Below are 23,978 nucleotides of genomic sequence, written 5' to 3'. Positions count from 1 at the left end.
TTGCCTACTTTGACTTAGGGTTAATCCGGCCCTGAAGACATGAAATTCGAGGTTTTTTTGCCACTTCTTTATTCGCGGTCGCTCACACTTTCCCCAAGCTTCACTCATAAGACTTGCCTTATATTTATAGATGTCAACGCTTATGTGGAACACGTCTAACGCTTCACATAAATTAGGTTGAGCATCAGCGGAGCCCCGGCATCGTTAACGACGAAACGCTGATCCTACTGGATATTAATGAGCCTGTCGCGGTGACGGGTAATATGGAACGCCTTCACTTCAGACTATACGGCCTGATTATACCTAATAAGAGTAATAAGCCCTGTATTGATATCTTAAGTGTTAGAATCAGGTCGATTGCTCTACTACCGTGAAACCACCAAAATATATTAGGTACAAAATCCCTCAACTACGAGTATGGACCAAAATTAAGAGGGGGCTCTAGCAAAATTTTAGTTTTTATGTTAGATTTGTACACGTTTTAATTAACGGACTGTATTACCAAGGGCAGACTCCAAGAAAAATCTTAAAAGGTTAGCTTGATAAAAAAAATACGAAACCATGTCTAATTTTTATTTATTTTCAATTGTATAGCGTTAACCCGCATACAATAGCAGTATAATTAGGCATTAAAGTAGTTAATGATGGTAATGTTGTTATAGCCGGTTAGCCGAGGCAATTGACCAGCTAAAATTTAAACAGAAGTATACAATCAACAAGTATCGAGATACTTGTTGATTATATACTTCTGTTTAAATTTTAACCGAAAAACGTTAAAACCCGCGCGATCGCGAAATTTTCCGTTGCAAGTTTCGCGCGGCGAGCCTAATCTTTTATTTACTGGCTCTACGCCTCTGTGACTATTATTTCAATGACACGGTTTTTAAGGCAAGATATTTTAAAAACTAAGAGAAATCATTCAGAAAAAAATAAATTAGAACACAACATTATTGTTCTTAAAAAATATTAAATGATTATACTAATAGGCCAAGAAATAAGAAGTTATAAAGGGAAATGCTAGGAACACAATTTTTGACTCCGTAACTTTGTTTGGACTAGTTAGGAGATGAACATATCAAAAGTCCCCGGCCGTAGCCCCGGTGCTGGGGGGGAGAGGGGGAAAGAAGGTCTCATTTTTCGGTTTTTCACTAATATCTTGGAAACTTTGCGTCTACAGCCGGGGACTTTTGATATGTTCACCTCCTAACTAGTCTAAACAATGTTACGGAGTCAAAAATTGTGTTCCTAGCATTTCCCTCTACAACGTTTTTTGAGCATTCATTTACTGACCTATAATGTCACAATGATACTCACGGAGTTGCAGTTGTTTGCTACCGTTACTGACCTATTACGTGGTTATAAAACATACGTATTATTAAACCCTAAACATAAAATCATAGTTATTACGATATAATGGGTAATATCTTCTAGATCTATAGAATACAACCGAATTAATTGTTACCAGATACCAGCAAAGTCGAATGAAAGTTAGAACTTGTATAATTGATTTGTCTGACCAAGTTGTTCCTAATTACGCCTGCGGACTGACCTTTGACCTTACGTGATCACCTACCAACACAGACAAAGCATCCTCTAGACTGAGCATCGTCGCGCTACCCCCTCTGCCACGCATACGGTAATTTTACTCCATGTTCGAAAGTGTCTTTGTGTGACGTCCGTGTCTTTGAACGAACCAATCACGGCACGGGATTTCGCTCACCGTGTCCCGCGCACCCCCGCATTTTTGGCATCATCGGTTGCATGAAATAATTGCTCTAAACTCGGTCTAGAGGATTCCTAGTCTAATGCCTACCAACTTTTGATAACGGGTGTGGGTGTCAGCTTAAGTTCGTTAATCGTTTACCGAAGTCACTTTGTTAGTAGAGAACTCGGGTAGAGAATGAGAGGCGATTTTATGGGACAAATCTCGTACCGTGCTCGCTCATTTGCCTACAACGCCAAATATTGCATTTGCATGACTTAAAAAAAAGGTGGTTCTAGAGAATCTTATTGTAAAATGCCTCGCATACCTGCTGAATATTTAAAAATACTAGCCCGCGCGCGAGGAATGCGAAGGATTTTAAGTAACAGCATATTTCTGACCATGTTTAAAGTTCAAAATTGGTTCGTCATAGCCGTGATATCCACTAACTAGGTACGCACTAGGTATAAATACACTAACACCTATCCACTATTTCTTTTAAATGAATTAATGTTATTTTGTTTCGAGAGCTTTATAATGAAAATACCTTTGAGATATACATAAGTAGCCCTTCATTGTTAAACAACAAAATAGAGAATTTTAAAAGAAACTCGATAGAAATCATTCAACGAGTCGAGTTAGAGTTCCCAAATTAGCTTCGTGTATTTATTCACTGATCATATTTTGGAAATCTTATTTTACCAATCGAATATAGCAAAAAAAATGGTATTCTAATTCTTAATTATTAGGTAATTAATTAAGTTCGTTTAACGTTTTTGTTATCAACAATCGGGTTTCTTGACAAACAAAAATACTTCGAATACTTAATTATAATAGCGCCCATTAAAAATACAATTATTTTTTCTAAAATCTCTGCTTAAAATATCTTATCGTATTTCATTTACACGAGTTATTACAGACTATATTCAAGTCCCTAGTTAGCAGAAGCGAACAAATCTACGTAGGTATAGGTACCTACTACCTAGGTATCTTCATACATCCATCGCTTTGAATTCACGACGTTCGATATGCCAGTGTTCATCAGTCCCTTTTGTCAGGCTCAGGACTTGTCCATGTGTGTTACGAGTGTATATGTGTCTACATATATGTGTATATGCACGTGTTGACATTGTGTGCAGGTGGGGTACACCGAGCGAGGCACCGACTATACCTTGTACCTCGTCGCCGGCAGCAACGCCGAGCGGGTGCAGTGGATTAACTCTATCAGATCAGGTACGCAATTTTTTAATTACTTTTCTACCACCCAATTAGTACGAGTATGTCATAAACTTCAAATCCGGCTGATTATAACTATCCCTCTCCCGTCCCAGAGCGTGTCACTCCCCACAGAATTTCGTCCCCTGGCAGGCGTGTCTCACTCCGCGATTTCGTCGCTTTGCCACAGGTAGCTAAAAGTACATCCGTTCGACCCCAATTTTGGGGTTTGCCATAAGCCGCGCGTGGCGCTGCCGCCACCTAGCGGCCATATCTGTGCTGATCGTAACAGACGCGTTTTGTTAGAGAGTGAGTCTTCTGTACCTAGTACTATTATTTATTCTGTGCGTCGCCCTATGCCGGCTAGTCAGGCATGTTCCTGCATGGCCGGGTGTGTCGTCTAGTCTAAAATGATTCTAAGTTCATATAAAACGTTTTTAACCCTCTACAATAAGGTTCGAAATTGAATGACTAGAACGGAATCTCAAATGGTCTAAGGATTAAATATTTTTAGGGTTCCGTACCCAAAGGGTAAAACGGGACCCTAAACTAAGACTTCGCTGTCCGTCCGTCCGTCCGTCTGTCACCAGGCTGTATCTCACGAACCGTGATAGCTAGACAGTTGAAATTTTCACAGATGATGTATTTCTGTTGCCGCTATAACAACAAATACTAAAAACAGAATAAAATAAAGATTTAAATGGGGCTCCCATACAACAAACGTGATTTTTGACCAAAGTTAAGCAACGTCGGGAGTGGTCAGTACTTGGATGGGTGACCGTTCTTTTTTTTCCTTGTTTTTGTATTTTTTTTTTTGCATTATGGTACGGAACCCTTCGTGCGCGAGTCCGACTCGCACTTGCCCGGTTTTTTAGCATATGTGTGCTAGAAAGTTATTTATTTAGGTATTATCTGGGTATTCTAGGTATACATTTAATTATTTACGTTTAATAATCTAATGACAGTCACTGACAGACACTATAAGAGATTTGTTGTCATGGTCAATATTATTATTACAATAGGCTAATAGATAATCAGTATAAAAATAAAAACCCTCGAGCATATGTAAATGTGAGAACGCCCCGCCGAGTGACGTCACTTCCTGTAGGGTTACTTAGTTTGAAGGGGACGCTCTCATCAAATTGCTGAGTAGCCAGGTACCTAACTATGCAATTTACACCTCGGTGTTGGTGACAGAGTCACTATTCTCTAAATTAAAAGTTTTATTGCGTTTGTTATTTTTAGCATAATTTTGAAGTTCTGCCTAGAGTCGGACCGAGGTAACTCTGCATGGCATTTGAATGATAAAGTGTGACAATTTCATGATTAATGCCATTAAATTGATATGACGGCACGGCCGGTTTCCATCCTTACTTGGTAGATATTCCACCAATTCGCACGAAGCGCTTTGCTTCTACTTTCCTTATGCGCACTGCCAAGGAATGGAATTCCTTGCCGGCGTCTATATTTCCGTGTTCTTATAACCCGGCAACCTTCAAATTAAGAGTGAACAGGCACCTTCTGGGCGAGCTCGCTCCATCGTAGGCCACGTCTACGCCTCGGCTAGTCTGTGGCCATGAGTAAGCCCATTCATAATAAAAAAAAGAAAAAAAAAAGAAAATACGAATTTATAATGAGCGGTCCAAGGTTAGCTTACATAGAGTCTATCACCTTAAGGGTCCGCAGCAAGCTCGGTTCTCCATGAAGATGTAGTTACGCTCTTATTTTACAATAACTAGCTAGATTGCTCTGAAACTTTGTACTTATAATAGGATAAGGTATATCTACAAGACCAAGACGCCACCCAAAAGGGGTCATCCATTAATTACGTCACACGTTTAGGGGGAGGGAGGGGGTCAAGAAAATGTGACATATTGTGACATGGGGGCGGGGGGAGACACAAACTTTGTGACGTCACTTTAACTTCATCAGTAACCGAAAATTTATTTAAATTATTTAGTTCGCTGTACATTTAAATAACAAGTTTTTAAAACGAAAATAGTTTTTAATCGTTTAATTTTCTTTCCTAAGCAGTTTTGGGTTATAAAATTACTAATATTTATATCGTCAAAAATATTTTGATAAAATATTAATAATACTTAGGTACTTACTTAATTCGATTTGGCGATTTCGTAGAAAAAATGTGACGTCACACTAGGGGGGGAGGGGTTTGCCAAATGTGACCAAGTGTGACAAGGGGGGGGGGGAGGGGTCAAAAAACCTAGAAATTGGTGGTAGATGATATAGCGAAGATAGCTGGAAACACATGGACTCGACAAGCAAAAGACAGAGATCATTGGAAGGGCTTGGAGGAGGCCTTTGCCCAAAAATGGGTACCTCACCTTTAATATATGACGTGTAAAACCACCCAAAATGTGTAATATTTGTGAGAATAAAAGGCTTTTATTTATTTTATTCATCATTTTTCTTAGGCTAGGGTTTTTATGATATGAATATAAAAGTAAAATATAAAAACACTTACAAAACAATAAAAAATACATATAAACACATTATAAAAAACCTAACCTAGGGTGCCGCCAGCAGCGGGGCAAGGCCCAAGCTACATAAAGGCTTTTATTTATTATATTATTATTATAAGGTATATCTATGCCTGTAATTAGTTTATGTATATCATAGTTAAAAAAGTACAGCGAATCTAAGTTCTTCATCTTATTCTACTCACAGGCCAGACTAGTTACTAATTATACTGCCGGAAATGGCTTGCCTTACTTTACTACATACATATTATATTTTATATTAGACATGTGTCGTTCACGAGTGAGTGATTTAATAGTTATTTGTTTTACAAGGGGGCAAAGTTGTTGTTTAACCGCTCGTGCTAATATTGATACCCGAGCAAGCGAAAGATTCCAAAATTGACCCACGAGCGTAGCGAGTGGTTCGAAAAATGGAATCTTGAGCGTTGCGAGGGTTTCAAAGCACGAGGGTTAAACAAAATTTGCCCCCGAGTGAAACACAAAATTTTTCACCACACCAACCCGAAGCAAAATTAAATGTAAAATATCAAACAAAATCAAACCAAATCAAATCCAAATGAATGTTATTAAATATTTATCATGCAATATCATCATTTAAAAGTCAATTCTACCAGCAAACATAAGAAAACAACTCAAAATTTGCATTTGATTACTTTGCCTCACATGTGGATAAAATGCAACTTTGCTATTCGTTTTTGAAGTGCAAAGTAATTGTTTCCGAGCTGGTGTGGTGAAAATAAACTGTATCATTTGACTGAACTCACTCACTCTTCAACTCAGTGCAGATTTAATGCGCTCATTTCGCTCAGTATAACTAATCTATCTCAGTGTTCCTTGCTCGCTCTTTCCCACTCATGTTTCGAATGAGCCGGCTGAGCATGACGAGCGTCGGGAAAACATGGCGGGATCGTATCGCGCGATTCTCCATCTTGGTCGCACTTATGGCTGTGTGTATCTGATTGATTGACAACTCTCTATACTCACTCGTGAACAATATAGCTTACAGATCCACTGAGCGAAATGAACGAAATGAGCGAAATGAGTGATACATATATCACCGCGAGCGAAAGATCAAACTTTTCAATTCAGTGAAGCGTTTTGCGCATCTCTATATTATCAGGGTGTGTCTGACCACGGGGCTTTAAATCCAGGGCTCGATTCTACTCGCTAAACTGAGCTACTTTTATTATGACACCAACCCCGAAACCCCAAAAAAATTTTTACTTTTTCATACATTTTGGCTGATATAAGATGTTGAGGTTTTCTATGGAAAAGCCAAAAAAATTTTCCCGATTTTAGGGTTGGTCCCATAGTAAAAGTAGTTCAGTTTAGCGAGTAAAATCAAGCCCTGGATTTAAAGCCCCATGGTCAGACACACCATGTATAAATGAGGTGTCCCACCAGTGTGCACGTCGAACGGGCGTGCGCGCGCGCGCTACCACCCGGCCGCGTGGTCGCGCAGCTGGTCGTGCTGCGAGGCGGAGCGCCGCGCGGCGCCGGGCTGCGCGCTCGCCGCCGTCTGGGCGCCCGAGCCCGAGCCCGACCTGCTGCAGCACAAGGAGAACAGGAACACTTGTAACTTGCCACGTGAGTAACCTTTTTCTATCAAGGATTTGACAGCATGGACAGAGACGCCCCAGAAGTGACTAGGTTTTTGGAGGTTACAATACGATATAAAATACTCTTTACAGTACATATGGTCCTATTTTCCCGCACTAGTGCGTAAAATAGCACTTTTCGTGCGATGTCAAAAGTTTAAAGGGCCATATGTACTGTAAAACGTTGTACGATACACGTGCGAATAGGTAATTCGCAACTCGTGTCGATTTAAAACATTCCCTTCGGTCGTGTTTTAATTTATCGCCACTCGTTTCGAATTTCCTCGTTTTCGCACTTGTATCGTCAATAACTATTATTGCTTACCTCAATAAAAGAAGACAATACAAGAGAACACAAGCAGAACAGAAATACAAGCAGAGGTTCACAACAGGCGGTCTTATCGCTAAAAAGCGAAGCGAGGTTTGGCGTTTAAAATAACACTTGCACTGCGTGGGCTATCAAAATCGCTGCAGGCTTTTCTTGAACGCCTTTACTACATCCGATTCATCCGAGTCTAAATTAATTTTGTATCAAGCAGAACATCTGCGAATAATAGCTATTAAGCTTAGAAACAAATTAAAAGAGGAAAAATTCACTGTCTTGGGTGGGACTTGAACCCACTACCAACGGATTGCTAGCCCTGTGCTCTTCTATCTGAACTACCAAAACCTTACCCAATGTAACCAAAGCGGATAAAATAATGTATACATATTGAGGACAAATGTTAGATTTTAGTCATTTTATGAAATAGCGTTTAATTTATCATACGTTATGGTTAGGTTAGGTTTGAATTTTTCGGTGGATGGTGTTGGTGTGGCCTATCGAACATTTCATGAAACCACATCATGAAATCATGAAATGATTAATTCTTAGATCTGGCCACGAAAGGTACATTCTACTACTCTGTAGTGACTGTAGTGCTTACATCTATCTAGATTCTGTTAAGTCGATGTCGCGAGTAAGTCTGGGTAGGCCATAGACTAGGAATCCTCTAGACCGAGTTTAGAGCAATTATTTCATGCAACCGATGATACCAAAAATGCGGGGGTGCGCGGGACGAGGTGAGCGAAACCCCGTGTCGTGATTGGTCCGTTCAAAGACACGGACGTCACACAAAGACACTTTCGACTCGAACATGGAGTAAATTTACCGTATGCGTGGCAGAGGGGGTAGCGCGACTATGCTCAGTCTGGAGGATGTTTTGTCTGTGGTGTAGGCAAAGTTCTCAGCGACACGAGTAATCCGCGATAAGCTGCTTGAGGTTTCTTGTTTACGGCTTACTTTGTGCCGCCAATACGTATTTACGTATTTTAGTCCCAATACTCAAAGTCGCACGAGAAAACTTAGCTGAAATAACATTTCCATCATTATTTGCCTTTTTGATTTATCCTCATAAGGCCCGCCATACAAACCTTGTTGTAGTTACTAGTGTTGGTCTCGAGTCCTTTGAGTCTTCTGCTTCAAGACTCGACTCAGTTTGAAGACTTTTTAAATTAAGTCTAAATGCGAGTCCTTTTCAACTTGTTAGTGACCAGACCAGAGTCATTTGTAGAGACGAGTCCTTTTCAGAGACCTCTCGATTTTTTTTACAAATAGTTTCGAAATATACTATTTATGTAAAATTTGTAGATTAGGTACACAAATCATACAATAACGCCTAATTTCTTCACTGTTATTTAGGAATAACCTATACAATTGTTTACGGAATCTTTATTCGGAGGCTCGAGTCTTTTTGAGTTGCTCTTAGAAAAGACTCACTCGACAAAGGACTCGACTCGGGACTTAAAAGACTCAGAAGTTTTTTAAGCGCTGAGTCACGTAAAAACGAGCCGAGTTCATTAAATTCAGACTCAAAGGACTCGAGTTCCTACCAACACTATGTTGTACAGTAAATTGAGATGAACTTCGTTTGTTTTAGGAAGCAATAAAACAACAGAAAGACTACTTTATTAGTGTTGATGAAAAGCTCTAATTACATTGAAACGGAGTGTACATTGAAATGCATATTGAGATTATTCAAACTCACGATATCTGTAAATGTATATAGTTACGCATAACACAATTTATGACGCGAATAAGTAACCTCATTTTTTTAACACTTCATTTTTCATTGAGATCAATAACATGATGACAAAAAAAATGTCGACATTAATGCTATTAAAAAATTCAAAAATATTTTTGCGTCACAACCGGGAATTCAAAAGGGAAAATATGAAACGGGAAAAGCGGTACCTAATGAAAATTCTTTTCACGACGTCATCCTATTCAACGTTATTTAGAGTAATTGGATTTATAATTTTATGTTTGTTTTTATGTCAGTGAGTTTTACTTTGCTTTAAATCAAAAGTAGTCACAATAGTACATTTTATTGATAGATTGTTCACGAAATTTAACTTAAGCGAAATTGTTATCTCTTAAATTAGTCGTCAACTCGATAGTTTGATTGTCGTATTTACAGGGACAGTTGGATTGACGATTTATTTTATTTTGCACCCAAGGCAAACTAGTATCCGTGATCACGTACTTCCTTCCTTGTTGGGCCCGAGCTTGTAATATTTTATCAGGTTAATTGTCTAAATTGCCCATCTGACAAGGAAAATATTGCACACAATTGTTTTTTTTTGTGATGCGTCCGTAGATCTCGCAGAAGGCTGTATACCGTACGCTCTATCGTCTATAATATGTTATAGAGACTACCAGCCAGTCGATTAGTTGATGACGTAGGTTATCTAATCCGTCTCTTTCTCTCTAGTTGAGTGTAAACAAGTGAAAGCGAGACCGAGCGCCGCCTGCGCCCGCGTCGAATGGTGAATGTAGGCCGCGACCATCTTTGAAGCCTCGCTACGTAGCTTCGACGAATATAAAGGCTCGTCTCTCTTTGTAATCGATTTTCTACTTTTACTTGCATTATTGTGGGAACTGGGTATGTGTGGGAAATGTTTTAATATAAGTTACATTTCATATGATAGTTGGTTTTGTCAATTGTAACAGTAGTTGCATTAGTTACCTATTATGACGAGAATAGATGTATGATTAAGACCTTCTTTACTAAGCAATCTTAAATTCCACTCCACCCTAATCGAAATGTCGATAAACAATTAAACAAAAAGGAAAACATATATAGCTTGTGTAGTAAAAAAGCAGCGGTCCGGCAGACATGATTGGGGTGAGTGTGACTGGCGCCTTACCGCGGATACGGTACATTGACACGTTAGTCGGCAGTCGCAGCTCGGTGTCGCGCGGACGTCCGGCCGTCGCTCCCGTCCCCATGCTGCAGAACAACGAGCCAGAAGCCATGGTCACCAAGAAAAAGTCCAAGATCCCGTGCCTGTCGCTGTCTTCGTTCCTGCCCGCGCTCGAGGGTACGAATTCCGTGACCTCTATCCGACGGCCTCGCTGTTGCGTTTGCGTTCACCCGTCTTGTTGCACTCACTTTCTTGTCTTGATCAGGTGTAATGTAACCAAGTTTGTGTAATTCATGCAAAAGTGTTTGTGGTTTTGAGTGTTTTCGGCTGTGTTTAATGACGTCCTCGTTTATAACTCGGTTATAGTCCTTTAAATCGCTTCAGAAGACTTTTTAACATATTAGTAACTTTTTTTACATTGATAATTGGTTTCTTCACGGATACGTGCCTGGAAAGTGTTAAAGTAATGTGAATCTGTTTTTTTTTTTGGATTAACGTCTGTGCTTGCGTCATTCATTACCACCGGGTGGTGTATGGTTTGTTTTTGTCTTAACCCGTATGTATGGCTTATTATAATATTGTTATTGTGTTCTTGCGTCATATTGATGAAATAATTACATTGAAGTATTTAAATATCGTATAAAAACAGTTCATCGACATCATCATTTTAAGCACCAGCCTTGTTGAGTGTATGAATGTCCTATGATATTTATTTGTTTATCTATACACGTAATAGTCCAATCAAATACAACACTGGGTTATTATTACGGGTTACTCTTATATATAGTTAAATAAACTCGTAATTTAGTACACACAAATCAAGGTTAGCGCCAGTAAGTGTATATAATTGTTGACAAGAGCATAATGCCGCGACTGCCACGCGAGTATAAACCTTCATCGCAAGATAATTGTAGGGAAGGTTTACGAGTAACAGATGTAGTTATATTTGCACAAATTGCCGTATAATTGTGTAATGTATGTCCTGGCATAGTTAATGTTTTTAGCACTGTTGCTACACAACTGGAAAATAAAATGAGTCTGAAGTCTAAATTAGTGTGAAAAGTGTGTTCAATTAAAATTCCCATTTTATGTCGCGCATTCATTAGTAAATAGGTACGACTTTTAAGTAATAACATACGGCGTTTCTTGTTCAGGTTGCGGTCAATTTAATTGTTGTACAATTTAAGTAGGTGATACCACATGACCAGTAACCGGTGTGATTCGGTTTAGGCCACCTTATTGCATTTTGATGGTTACCTGTTCTCGTTGCACTTTTACACATTCCGAAATTGATTCGTGGTCGTTATATAATTACCTTCGTCTTACAAATGTCGTCTCAGATTTTATGTATATGAAATTAACTAATCACATACCTAAATAGAATCGAGAAAAAAATAACGACACTAATGATAAAATATTTTGAATTAGAAAATATTCATTATCATCGTCAGAAAATATTATATGTATACTAAGTAGGTACATACCTAATAATAAATAGGTATTAGCTAAAATCAAACTTAAGTAAGAAGCTTCGCTACATATACAAGGTGTTTGTTTTTCAGTCTGATAAATAAATAAATAAATAAATAAATATTATAGGACATTTTTACACAAATTGACTAAAAAAAACAACATCTAACACATCTATTATCTGATAAATGGAAATACAACCGGTTTTTTGCCACGGCTCATAACCAGCCTGGAGTCCGCTTGGCAAGGCAACTATTGTAATCCCAAAAATAGGCATAGGTACTTGTTTTAACGAAAACGATTGACATTTGACCTTCCAATCCGGAGGAAAACTAGGCCTCATTACGATTAGAGCGGTTTCTTAGCGATGTAAATAATATAGTAAATAATTAAAGCAAACCAATAAACATTCGCCAGGACATTCAAATTTAGAATATAGAGGTGCAAGTGTTATTGAAACGTCAATCTTGTATGGAATTATGACGTTTACTTAAAACTTGCAGTTGAGATAAAAAAAAGATATAAAAAAATAGTTTATTTAAGTAGGCATATTACAATGCGCTTATGAACGTCAAATAAAGCTATATCGCCTCCAACCTTACACCTCTGCATCGAGAAGATTTAAATCTCCCTTCAATTGGAGGAGGGTATTCCAATATGGGACCGGCAACAAACTTTACACAGTCGCCTATCGCTTAGGTACTATTTATATCTTGGGTACTATTATATACTTATGAATGTTATCATATGTAGCTGGTAATCTACTGTTGTTATATTTGCAGCGGTGACTGCAGCGGTCACCATGCCCGGGGGAGGCGGCGCGCCTCCCGGCACTCCGTCAGCTAAACTTAAAGTGAGTTATTTCAACACTCTTTCAGCCAATGAAAATTGCAAATAATGTAAACACACCTAGTCACCTTCATTATTTCGAAGTCTCGCGCTTTTTAAGAACAACCATTATTATATTATCAACAGTTTATAATTAAATCATTGATTTATTTAAAATTTTAGTTGAAATACATATTAATTAGTCAATATACGAAATGTTAGGTTGTATGTCAAATGCAGTTGCTATTGAACTCCACTGAATGGTGTTCCAATTGCATCATTCGAGCTTTATTGTGTATAAGCGCATCACACTTATGGTCCCTTGATATAGGGTGTTAGGGCGGTGTAAGATTTAAGGGGCACATGGGGAATGGATAAGATAGTTAACCATTAATAGTTAAAAAGAGCGCGCGTAAGTCTTGTATGCCAATTTCTGTCACACACTGTACACTTTTTATTCACCATTTTTAACAGAAAAAATATATTTTTTTACCAATCCTGCTAATAAAGTTTCACGAAAATCGGTTGAGAAATGCGGCCAGAGCATCCGGACATACGAGAGCTTGTTTATACAAGCTTAAATGGAGACCTTCACACTTCGGTCAATCAATTAATATTATATTTTTGCTTGTTTTAGGAAAAACAAAGAAAAGTTGTGGTTGCCCTTTACCCGTTTAAGGCCATTGAAAGCGGAGACCTCTCCTTAGAAAAGGTAAATAACATGTTATGTATTTGTCTATCAACTAGTCAGAAGAATACTCATAACATACATACATATACACTCAAATGGCAATGGTATTTTATCGACTATCGATATCTGTCGCAACACTATTTATAAGAATAGTATGTATCATTAATGATATTTTGTATATTCTGGATTTTCTTGTTTAAATAACCTGCTTTAGAGAAATTGTATACTTTACGTAACATTTCAAAATTCTTAATTAATTAATATATTAATAAACTCTAAATATACGAGACGTTTTATTACTTTAGGTAATTATTACTTTAATATTATTAATTTGTTTAAAGGGAGCGGAGTATGAAGTTATCGATGACTCGCAAGAACATTGGTGGAAAGTAAAAGACGAAACTGGGTGAGTAAAAATGACTAAAAGCAAAGAGAATTGATTGTAATAGAGAGGTAAAGTCTAAAGCAGGGCACTGACGAGCCTTCTACAAAGGATTCATCCAAATGGACGGCATCCTAATAATAAACATTGTACGTTTTTGACATTCAGGGACCGATTTTGGATTGCATCCACGATACTTGGACTGTTGGAAGGCTAGTCAGTGGCCACCTTAATGGCGTTATTCATAATCGTTTATCTTTATCTGTAATTTTGACTAATGTATTTGTAAGAAAGGGACAAAACATAATTTAACTAAATCGGGCCCGTAAAGTGACGCCATGGTCAACTCGCCTGCTTTTTAATACATATTCCAATCCGATTTATTATAGTATAGAATTTGTGGTTTAAAATAACTGCTATCTATGTTTTTCTAATAATTATCTGTTGTTTTATTTCGTGCACAGTGTGAAATAATTTATTTTAGGTAGAGAAAGTACCCAATTGAGGAAAACGTTTTTATTTTGCTCAATAACCGAATCTCCCGTCGCAGAGTTCGTGCGGCGCTCCATATCTATTGTTCCTTTCTAATTGCCTTTTTTCCTGGATTGACGCCCGCCCACTCTAAGATATATTTTTTTTTTCAGGTCCGTTGGATTCATCCCTAGCAATTACGTGAAAGAAAAGGAAACATTAGGACTGCAGAAGTACGAGTAAGTATTTCTTTATTTTTGTGGCTATGTTACCATCACACATAGCTGTAAGCTGCTATCTCATAGGTAGGTACTCTAGGTACTATACAGTGTATAGAGGAGGGAAATATAATATGTAGTTAGAATATCGCACAGGAAAAGGCATTAACATAATTATTTTAACTATTTAGTCAGCTGCAGATACGAGTAGGTAACGGATCAATCATTATTAAAGTGCGTATACGAGAGGACAGTCGGCATCGAATACACTGTAGATAGAGGCGGTGAAAGTGGCCAAATGTATCTTAATACACCATTGTTACCATATAATATATGTAAATAAGGACGTGTTCCGATATGTTCTAACTACCTACGCCTACATGTTTTGTTCAAATATTTACATGAGACTTTAATTAATTAAGGCAAATTAATCAAATAATTTATTTGATTGTAAAAATAACTTCAAGTTAGATCTAAGCGATTTATTTTTCTGGAAAACATTCTTAGTTCAGTTAATAAGCAAGCATCTCAAAGGTCGATTGACTGTAAAGTGCTATGTGGTGTGTCTTTTCAATGGATTACTCTCCGAAATTAGGATTGTTCATTTTTTTTCAAATGTTCTATTTCGAAAACCATTTCGAGATATAAGGTTTTTAAACAGTTTCCGACATTTGCTGCGATATAATAATTGAGGATTGAAGATATTTCAACAAATATCCTTATGACCTTAGTTTGACCTTCTCCTGGGCTGAATGTAAAGTCATTGCATAATAAAAGTTATCGAACCATAGTAAATAAATCCGTCACTCACGTATTGTCAAAGTTATCATTGTCATCGATTGTCATAACAAAATTTTTCAGTTAAACCGCTGCGCTTGTTTGTTACAATTTGATTTATAATTAATACCTAAACAGTAGATTTCATTGCTTAATAATATATCAAAAACGTTGTTCCTACGTGTGGGAATGATTCACAAAAATAATAGTTCGAATCCACGAAGACCTACGACGTGAAAGATGGTGCCGTGAATTAAACTTGGAATACCTACCTACTTCACGTGTTACACACAGTATTGCTGTGAGAATCACGTCGATGTAAGTATAAAATTAATATTAATTTACTACAATTAAGTATTTAAAAGCTCACTTTATTGGTAGGGTCGTGGTATCTATTTATTTTCTGTGGTAATGTAGCCAGAGTATCTAAAGGCAAACCGTTAAACAGAGATGGTGCCTACTAGAAAGAAGGAATATACAAGAATACATAGCCATACTCAAAATTCAGCCTGAAACTGCTTTAAAAAGATATAATTTCTAATTTCCAGGTACATGTTGCAGTTCAAGCTGCTGATATCATGGTGGACAAGACTTAATAAAGAGTTGTGAATAATAAAACATGTTTTTGTTTACCTACTTTTTTATTAATTTGGGAAATATGTTATAGGTATATGTTTCCAAAAAAAATAGTAACTTTACATTAAATGTAGGTATGTTTATCATGTTCTGCTCGAGCATCTGACAATGATGGCTTCTTGTTGACCATCCAGAAGAGAAGTGTATGGTTTGTTATTTACTCTGTTCCCAGGCATTATTTACGGTCGTAAAGTATTACGACGATTAATAATTAATATGACGTTCGTTTCAATACAAAATGCTCAACTTTGTTCTGGGCCCAAGTGCAGTTACATATCTCACAGCTGTATCTAAATAGGAATCACGATGACCTGAAATAATAGGATATAATTAGCAAAATTGGCATGTTCCTAATATAGTAGTATAAGTATGTAGTACAATATCCAAACAATGGTGACAAGCCGGCAGAAAGCACCCACTGGGTGCTAAGCTACCTTTAGCAATGGACGCTTGTAACGATTTTATGAATTCAATCTTCTTACAAATCGAATCAGTTAAAATATATATGATGTAGGTAACTTACATTTGTATTTTTGCTCCCTTGATTTCAGCCAAGTTATGGTTGGAGTTGGATGCTATATGGATACATACTCCAATAAAACTAAGTTATATTATATAACTTAGGCAGATTTCTGGAATCAGCTTTCTCAAATTTATAGCGTAGGTATTATGAAATTAATGATTCAAAATAAACGAGTTTTCCATTCCAGGCGATTGTTATTTATAGAAACTCGTGACACTGACATTGTCGAAAGGTGACATTACAATCAATTGACAATGACAACTATTTTTTTAATGCTTGTTGTTGCTTGTGCATTATCCTAATCAGCCGACGACATGTAATTTACGAGAAGTCGTATCTCATATTTTCAATAAATTATAAATATTCAACCGAGCCACGAATTACTAAATCATTCAAATTGGTATCTTAAATTAACCTATATTTTCAGAAAATAAAATAAAAATGGGGGTCTAAAAAAAATGAACAATCCTAATTGGGGGCATAATATGAGTCACGTAAACTGGCAAGAGTGAATGATTGTTTTTGCTTCTGCATGAGTCATTAGTAAAAGTGATCGCATGGCCCACTTACATAATAAAGTTCATAATTATATTATTAATCTCATTACCTGGAATTTGCGCTAACTGTTAATTTGAATGTCAATTCAAGACAATTGTAAAATAAAGCAGCCTTTTACCGAATCACAAAATGAAACCATTAACGTTTAATGGATGACGTGATATAATAATCGTCACGTTTTAACACTGCGGGATTGAAAGTGATGTACACAATTGTATCACGCTGTCACGTCGACAAAAACGACCCATACATTTTGTCAGGAATGTAACGGATAGACGTTACTGAAACACGACTTAAGTCGCGCTTAACTTGTACAAGTTAAATGAAAATGCCCATAATATCCGTACTAAATTAAAAAAAATACCTATCGCATTTACGTCACAATAGGATGTGGGAGTAAATTAAACAGCTTTTATACCAAAATGTTGTCCAATCTAAAGTTAAATTGAAATATTTCATAATTGTTTTCGAATGGTGCCCTACATTGAGGCACCTTTTGTATTGCTGGACTGGAAGTACTTTAGCAATAAATGAAAAGTGGACAAACTCACAGACTCGGACGAGACTCGAACTGACTCCGACTGCGTAGTATCGTTTGTAACTATATAAGCGTGAAGTGATTACGTCCAGAGTAACTTTTGCAGTTAAAATATTAGTAGGGATAAATTAAGAGATTTTAATCATCTGTAGGTAAGGAATATTATTTATAACTTTTATAAATTCCCATCCTGCGTTTTTTTTTATGATATAGGAGGCAAAAGACCCGTCAAGTCGTCTAATGATAAGCGATTACCGCCGACTATGGACACCTGCAACACCATAGGGACTGTGAGTGCGTTGCCGGCATTTAAGATGAAGTGCGCTCAGTTGATCCTATCTGAATGATTGTTTGAATTGTGTTTTCATTTAAAACTACATACAAAATATTACAAAATACTGTCGCTGACCCATCTTAGTAGTAGTACTTAGTAGTACAAAATATTACAGATTTAATACGTGGAGTACGTTTGAAAAGCATTGATATGTTACGTCCCACGGGTAAAGGTAAATTATGATGGTTGGCGCTTACGCTATTTACCGCTGTTCCAATATTATTGCGGCGCTATGCGACGTAAGCGCCAGCCGCCATAAGGTTCCTTTTGCCGTAAGACGTCACATATGTAGAACGCCTTGGTATGAATGTTCCGTATGTCCGGTCCGCAGATGGTACGTGGGCGAGATGTCGCGGCAGCGCGCGGAGTCTCTTCTCAAGCAGGAGGACAAGGAGGGATGCTTCGTGGTGCGGAACTCCTCCACCAAGGGCATGTACACCCTCTCGCTCTTCACCAAAGTGTAAGTTACCTACTGACACGATATACTGACGACCGTCTTAGTAATAATATATTACTAGCGATCCGCCCCGGCTTCGCACATTAACCCGGTCACAGAATAAATAATAGTACTAAGTACAGAAGACTCACTCTCTAACAAAACGCGTCTGTTACGATCAGCACAGATATGGCCGCTAGGTGGCGACAGCGCCACGCGTGGCTTATGGCAAACCCCAAAATTGGGGCCGAACGGATGTACTTTTAGCTACCTGTAGCAAGCGACGAAATCGCTGAGTGAGACACGCCTGACCCAGTTAACAAATTATACACCTGAACCTTCCTTTAGAATCACTTCATTGATAGGTTAAAAGTGTTAAAACCGTGAAAATCCGTTTAGTAGTTTTTGAGTTAATCGCGAACATACAAACACACAGACAGACGCGACGGGGGACTTTGTTTTATAAGGTGTAGTGATTGTAGTCTTTAACTATTTGACCGGGTTTTTCTCGGCCTATTATAATACGAGTAATCTTATACTGGTCGTTAACTTTTTTTTTTACGATAAAACGTGTCAATATAAAAATGTACCTACTATTTTTCATTGCTCCATTTCAGAAACCACGCGCAAACAAAACACTATCACATAAAGCAGAACAGCCGCGGCGAGTTCTACTTGTCGGACAAGCACTGCTGCGCGTCCATCCCCGAGCTCATCAACTACCACAAGCACAACAGCGGCGGGCTGTGCTCGCGGCTCAAGGCCACGCCCTGCGACCGGCCCGCGCCGCCCACCGCCGGCCTCAGCCACGGTCAGTGACGTCACTTACAGGAGGCGACCACTGCCGCTTCCATCCCCGAGCTCATCAACTACCACAAGCACAACAGCGGCGGGCTGTGCTCGCGGCTCAAGGCCACGCCCTGCGACCGGCCCGCGCCGCCCACCGCCGGCCTCAGCCACGGTCAGTGACGTCACTTACAGGAGGCGACCACTGCCGCTTCCATCCCCGAGCTCATCAACTACCACAAGCACAACAGCGGCGGGCTGTGCTCGCGGCTCAAGGCCACGCCCTGCGACCGGCCCGCGCCGCCCACCGCCGGCCTCAGCCACGGTCAGTGACGTCACTTACAGGAGGCGACCACTGCCGCTTCCATCCCCGAGCTCATCAACTACCACAAGCACAACAGCGGCGGGCTGTGCTCGCGGCTCAAGGCCACGCCCTGCGACCGGCCCGCGCCGCCCACCGCCGGCCTCAGCCACGGTCAGTGACGTCACTTACAGGAGGCGACCACTGCCGCTTCCATCCCCGAGCTCATCAACTACCACAAGCACAACAGCGGCGGGCTGTGCTCGCGGCTCAAGGCCACGCCCTGCGACCGGCCCGCGCCGCCCACCGCCGGCCTCAGCCACGGTCAGTGACGTCACTTACAGGAGGCGACCACTGCCGCTTCCATCCCCGAGCTCATCAACTACCACAAGCACAACAGCGGCGGGCTGTGCTCGCGGCTCAAGGCCACGCCCTGCGACCGGCCCGCGCCGCCCACCGCCGGCCTCAGCCACGGTCAGTGACGTCACTTACAGGAGGCGACCACTGCCGCTTCCATCCCCGAGCTCATCAACTACCACAAGCACAACAGCGGCGGGCTGTGCTCGCGGCTCAAGGCCACGCCCTGCGACCGGCCCGCGCCGCCCACCGCCGGCCTCAGCCACGGTCAGTGACGTCACTTACAGGAGGCGACCACTGCCGCTTCCATCCCCGAGCTCATCAACTACCACAAGCACAACAGCGGCGGGCTGTGCTCGCGGCTCAAGGCCACGCCCTGCGACCGGCCCGCGCCGCCCACCGCCGGCCTCAGCCACGGTCAGTGACGTCACTTACAGGAGGCGACCACTGCCGCTTCCATCCCCGAGCTCATCAACTACCACAAGCACAACAGCGGCGGGCTGTGCTCGCGGCTCAAGGCCACGCCCTGCGACCGGCCCGCGCCTCCCACCGCCGACCTCAGCCACGGTTAGTGACGTCACTTACAGGAGGCCAGCACTGCCGCCTCCATCCTCGGCCACGCCTTGTGACTTATAATGACATTAAAATTTCGAACATCTCCGAAAAAAAAAACTGTATTTTGACCTCATTTCTAGTACTTGTTAGTGAGTTTTTGTTGTCTCCTAACGATATAGTGAGCCTGTCAGTTGAGAGTGTGTGTTGACGTTCCAGACAAATGGGAGATCGACCCGTCGGAGCTGGTGCTGCTGGAGGAGCTGGGCGCGGGGCAGTTCGGCGTGGTGCGGCGCGGCAAGTGGCGCGGCCGCATCGACACCGCCGTCAAGATGATGAAGGAGGGCACCATGTCCGAGGACGACTTCATCGAGGAGGCCAAGGTCATGACGTGAGTCTGCATTACACAGTTTTGTACATAAGACTGCCTTATATTTCTCGCGTCGAAGGATGATCTCTGTGACAGTTCATTTTTATGAGGTCAGCCGTCCCGTAAAATGTTTGTAGTAATTTTTTGAAAGTTAACTCATAAATTTATTTGAATATGTATCATTTGAGTAATAAAACTACGGTAAAAATATATTTCTTAAATTTTTTTTTATTAATCCCAATCAGAAGAGATTTGAAAGATGAAACACGCTTCTACACTAACATTACACACGCTAGCGGTGGCCGTCAATCAGTACGTCGCGAACTTATTCAAACAGTGTAGGTACAGATCACATACTTAGCGAAGCTCACTTTTGTTCCGCAGCAAACTACAACACCAGAACCTAGTTCAGCTATACGGGGTGTGCTCCAAACGGCGGCCCATCTACATCGTGACGGAGTACATGCGGCACGGCTCGCTGTTCAACTACCTGCGCCGCACCGCACCCGACCAGCTGCCCGCCGCCGTGCTGCTCGACATGTGCATACAGGTGGGCACGTGTCTACATACATCTACATCGTGACGGAGTACATGCGGCACGGCTCGCTGTTCAACTACCTGCGCCGCACCGCACCCGACCAGCTGCCCGCCGCCGTGCTGCTCGACATGTGCATACAGGTGGGCACGTGTCTACATACATCTACACGTGACGGAGTACATGCGGCATGGTTCGCTGTTCAACTATCTGCGCCGCACCGCACCCGACCAGCTGCCCGCCGCCGTGCTGCTCGACATGTGCATACAGGTGGGCACGTGTCTACATACATCTACATCGTGACGGAGTACATGCGGCACGGCTCGCTGTTCAACTACCTGCGCCGCACCGCACCCGACCAGCTGCCCGCCGCCGTGCTGCTCGACATGTGCATACAGGTGGGCACGTGTCTACATACATCTACACGTGACGGAGTACATGCGGCACGGCTCGCTGTTCAATTACCTGCAAATATAGGTGTTTTTTGTTCATATGTCAAAAACAGGCCACCCACATTCTTTTCAACAATTTTAACTCGGCTATAAAAGTTTCGGTTTCGGTCTAAAGTGAGTGAAAAGAAAACTGAACTTCTGGGTTTGACATAAAATCAATTTCAGTCAGACACTAATAAAAACCTGACTGTAAAATAACTAATACATACAATAATATATAATATCCTGTTTGTAAACTTTCAGGTGTGCAAAGGAATGGCGTATTTGGAGAGGCATAACTACATCCATCGAGATTTAGCTGCAAGAAATTGCTTAGTAGGAGACGAAAACGTAGTAAAAGTAAGTTGAATTGTCAAAATAATTAGCTCAAATGCGGCTACATTTTAAGAGTTTTTTAAAGTTTCACGTGTCATGTTCTCTGTCCTCAAATCTGAAAATTTGCATGCACATGTAAATTGGATGTCAGTGTAATGTTATTTAACTTTTTTTCACTTTTTGTAGTAAAGTTTTCCTTCTCCACAATTACCATCATGGTCAGGCTACACTGCCACACGTATAAAGATGCAACTTCTTGCACCGTGCAGGTGGCGGACTTCGGTCTGGCGCGGTACGTGCTGGACGACCAGTACACCAGCTCGGGCGGCACCAAGTTCCCCATCAAGTGGGCGCCGCCCGAGGTGCTCAACTACACGCGCTTCTCCTCCAAGTCCGACGTCTGGGCCTTCGGTGAGTGCATGCATCTACTAGTACTACACCAGTATTACGTATACTCACTTGACGATTATGTTATTCCCCCTAGTTACTACCGAGTAGTTACTCGGGGTAACGATTGTCAAAACTAAAGTCAAATAATAGAAGGGCCTATGCATCGCCACGCGTCGGCTCGATTATCTGAAAATAGCTGGACGAGCTGCGGCGCATGAGTGGCGTTATCTAGTTGTATATTACAGTGAAACCTGGATTAGTGAGATCTGAAGGGACGAGCAAATTTGTCTCACTTAAAGAGGTTTTCCACTTACCCAGGTTCCCAGTTAGCCAGGTACAAATAAATTTCTGTCTCATTTACAGAGGGTCCCATTAATAGAGGTGAGAATAGAGGATATATCTCAGTTATAGAGGTGGTTAATAAGATATTTTGTAATTATCTTTAAATGTTTAGGTAAAATAATCCTTGTCCCTAAATATTTTTTAAGTCTGTTTAAATATTTCGTTGAATTTTGAATGATTTTCCAAAGGATAGATTTTTTTCAATTAAATTTGATACGGACTTCATTGCGTCTTAGAAATGTATTAAATGAAAATTGGTTTATTCTTGTTCCTTGTCAAGATTTCAGCTTTCGTTTCTATAGTTTTAACTACATAAAGTAACTAAAGAAGTCGTTTAGACACAATTAAGCAAAAGCGGAATTTGTGGATAGACTAAGAGTTAGTAAGAATACGGAATACGGAAATAGATCAATAAAGTCCAAGTTAGAGAGGTCATAGATTGACGTTATCTCAGATACAGAGGTAATTGAAATAAAATTCTAAAAAAACTATTTGGAAAATGTAATGTTATAAATATAGTCTCAGTAAAAGAGGTAAAATACACTCTCTGTCTCAGTTATAGAGGTAAATGTGACTATAAAATCACAACAACTAATCCCAGTTATAGAGGTTCGTTTTATCTCACTAACAGAGGTAATTCAGTGCTAAAGTGTCGGGACCGCATCATGAGTCCCAGCTATAGAGGTTTCTCACTTATCCAGGTCCCACTTAACCAGGTTTCACTGTATATACTGTAGAAAAATACACGTGAGGTGTCCTCCAACGTGATCTGCCGTAATTTTTTCGTTAGCCCCCACCTATTGAATCTCGCGTGATTTGTGTACAAATCCTTATTAATTTGGATGGGACAAAAATAAAGTCGAAACACTACGATAAATTCCTCGTCGTTAATAAAATGAGAAGTAACTTAACTTAACGATAAATTTAAATTAATCAAAATTTGGAGGGATTTTTGTGAGTCTGTGAGAAATAAAAAAATGGCATGCTTTCTAATGTTCATATTTTAACTATTTTTAACATGCGTTCTTTCTGCAGGTGTTCTGATGTGGGAAGTGTTCACGTGCGGCCAAGTGCCGTACGGGCGGATGAAGAACACGCAAGTTGTGGAGATGGTGCAGAGAGGACACCTGCTGGAGAAACCTGATGGCTGTTCTCCCGTTATTTATAATGTGAGTATCTATCTAGTCGGGTAAGACACGGCAAGAAAATGCTCAGGTGTTCTGAAGTGGGAAGTGTTCATGTGCGGCCAAGTGCCGTATGGACGGACGCAGAACACGGAAGGCTTGGCTGGTTGTAGATGTCCGTTGGACAATCGTCCGCGTTCGGTGACGAAGTCTCATTTTCTTGGGCGCAGCCGTCGGTAGCTACGTACAAAATTGGACGTACGCGCAGAACACGGTCCGGTTTCCGGCGAAAACATTAGATGTCGAGAAACGGCCCGAGGTGCGTTTACGAACGACGTCATCGTACCCGTGTCGTCCGCTCGGAGGGCCTACCTAGGGTTACCACCTTTGCAT

The 23,978-nt window shown here is 40.5% G+C and overlaps 3 protein-coding genes across 3 annotated transcripts in view; 2 read left to right on the top strand and 1 right to left on the bottom strand.

Annotated features, from left to right (window-relative positions):
• The window catches only part of LOC134666433 (apoptosis inhibitor 5), a 352,764-nt gene that overhangs the window by 24,120 nt on the left and 304,666 nt on the right, over positions 1–23,978 (top strand). The window lies entirely within an intron of this gene.
• The window catches only part of LOC134666441 (uncharacterized), a 215,024-nt gene that overhangs the window by 180,802 nt on the left and 10,244 nt on the right, over positions 1–23,978 (bottom strand). The gene's annotated exons all lie outside the window — the stretch shown is intronic.
• Positions 1–23,978, top strand: part of LOC134666447 (tyrosine-protein kinase Btk) — a 37,379-nt gene that overhangs the window by 13,134 nt on the left and 267 nt on the right. Inside the window, exons 4-16 of the mRNA XM_063523609.1 lie at positions 2,842–2,935; positions 6,820–7,002; positions 12,452–12,522; positions 13,135–13,209; positions 13,530–13,594; positions 14,215–14,280; positions 17,957–18,085; positions 18,679–18,872; positions 20,277–20,448; positions 20,812–20,977; positions 21,658–21,753; positions 21,999–22,140; positions 23,497–23,630. Of these exons, the coding sequence (XP_063379679.1) occupies positions 2,842–2,935; positions 6,820–7,002; positions 12,452–12,522; positions 13,135–13,209; positions 13,530–13,594; positions 14,215–14,280; positions 17,957–18,085; positions 18,679–18,872; positions 20,277–20,448; positions 20,812–20,977; positions 21,658–21,753; positions 21,999–22,140; positions 23,497–23,630 (1,587 nt within the window). The remainder of the gene's footprint in view (positions 1–2,841; positions 2,936–6,819; positions 7,003–12,451; positions 12,523–13,134; positions 13,210–13,529; positions 13,595–14,214; positions 14,281–17,956; positions 18,086–18,678; positions 18,873–20,276; positions 20,449–20,811; positions 20,978–21,657; positions 21,754–21,998; positions 22,141–23,496; positions 23,631–23,978) is intronic.

Source organism: Cydia fagiglandana, chromosome 8, assembly GCF_963556715.1.
Source record: "Cydia fagiglandana chromosome 8, ilCydFagi1.1, whole genome shotgun sequence".
Classification (NCBI taxonomy): Eukaryota; Metazoa; Arthropoda; class Insecta; order Lepidoptera; family Tortricidae; genus Cydia; species Cydia fagiglandana.
Note: the sequence above shows the minus strand (reverse complement) of the source record. Positions and strands in the feature narration are given on the sequence as shown.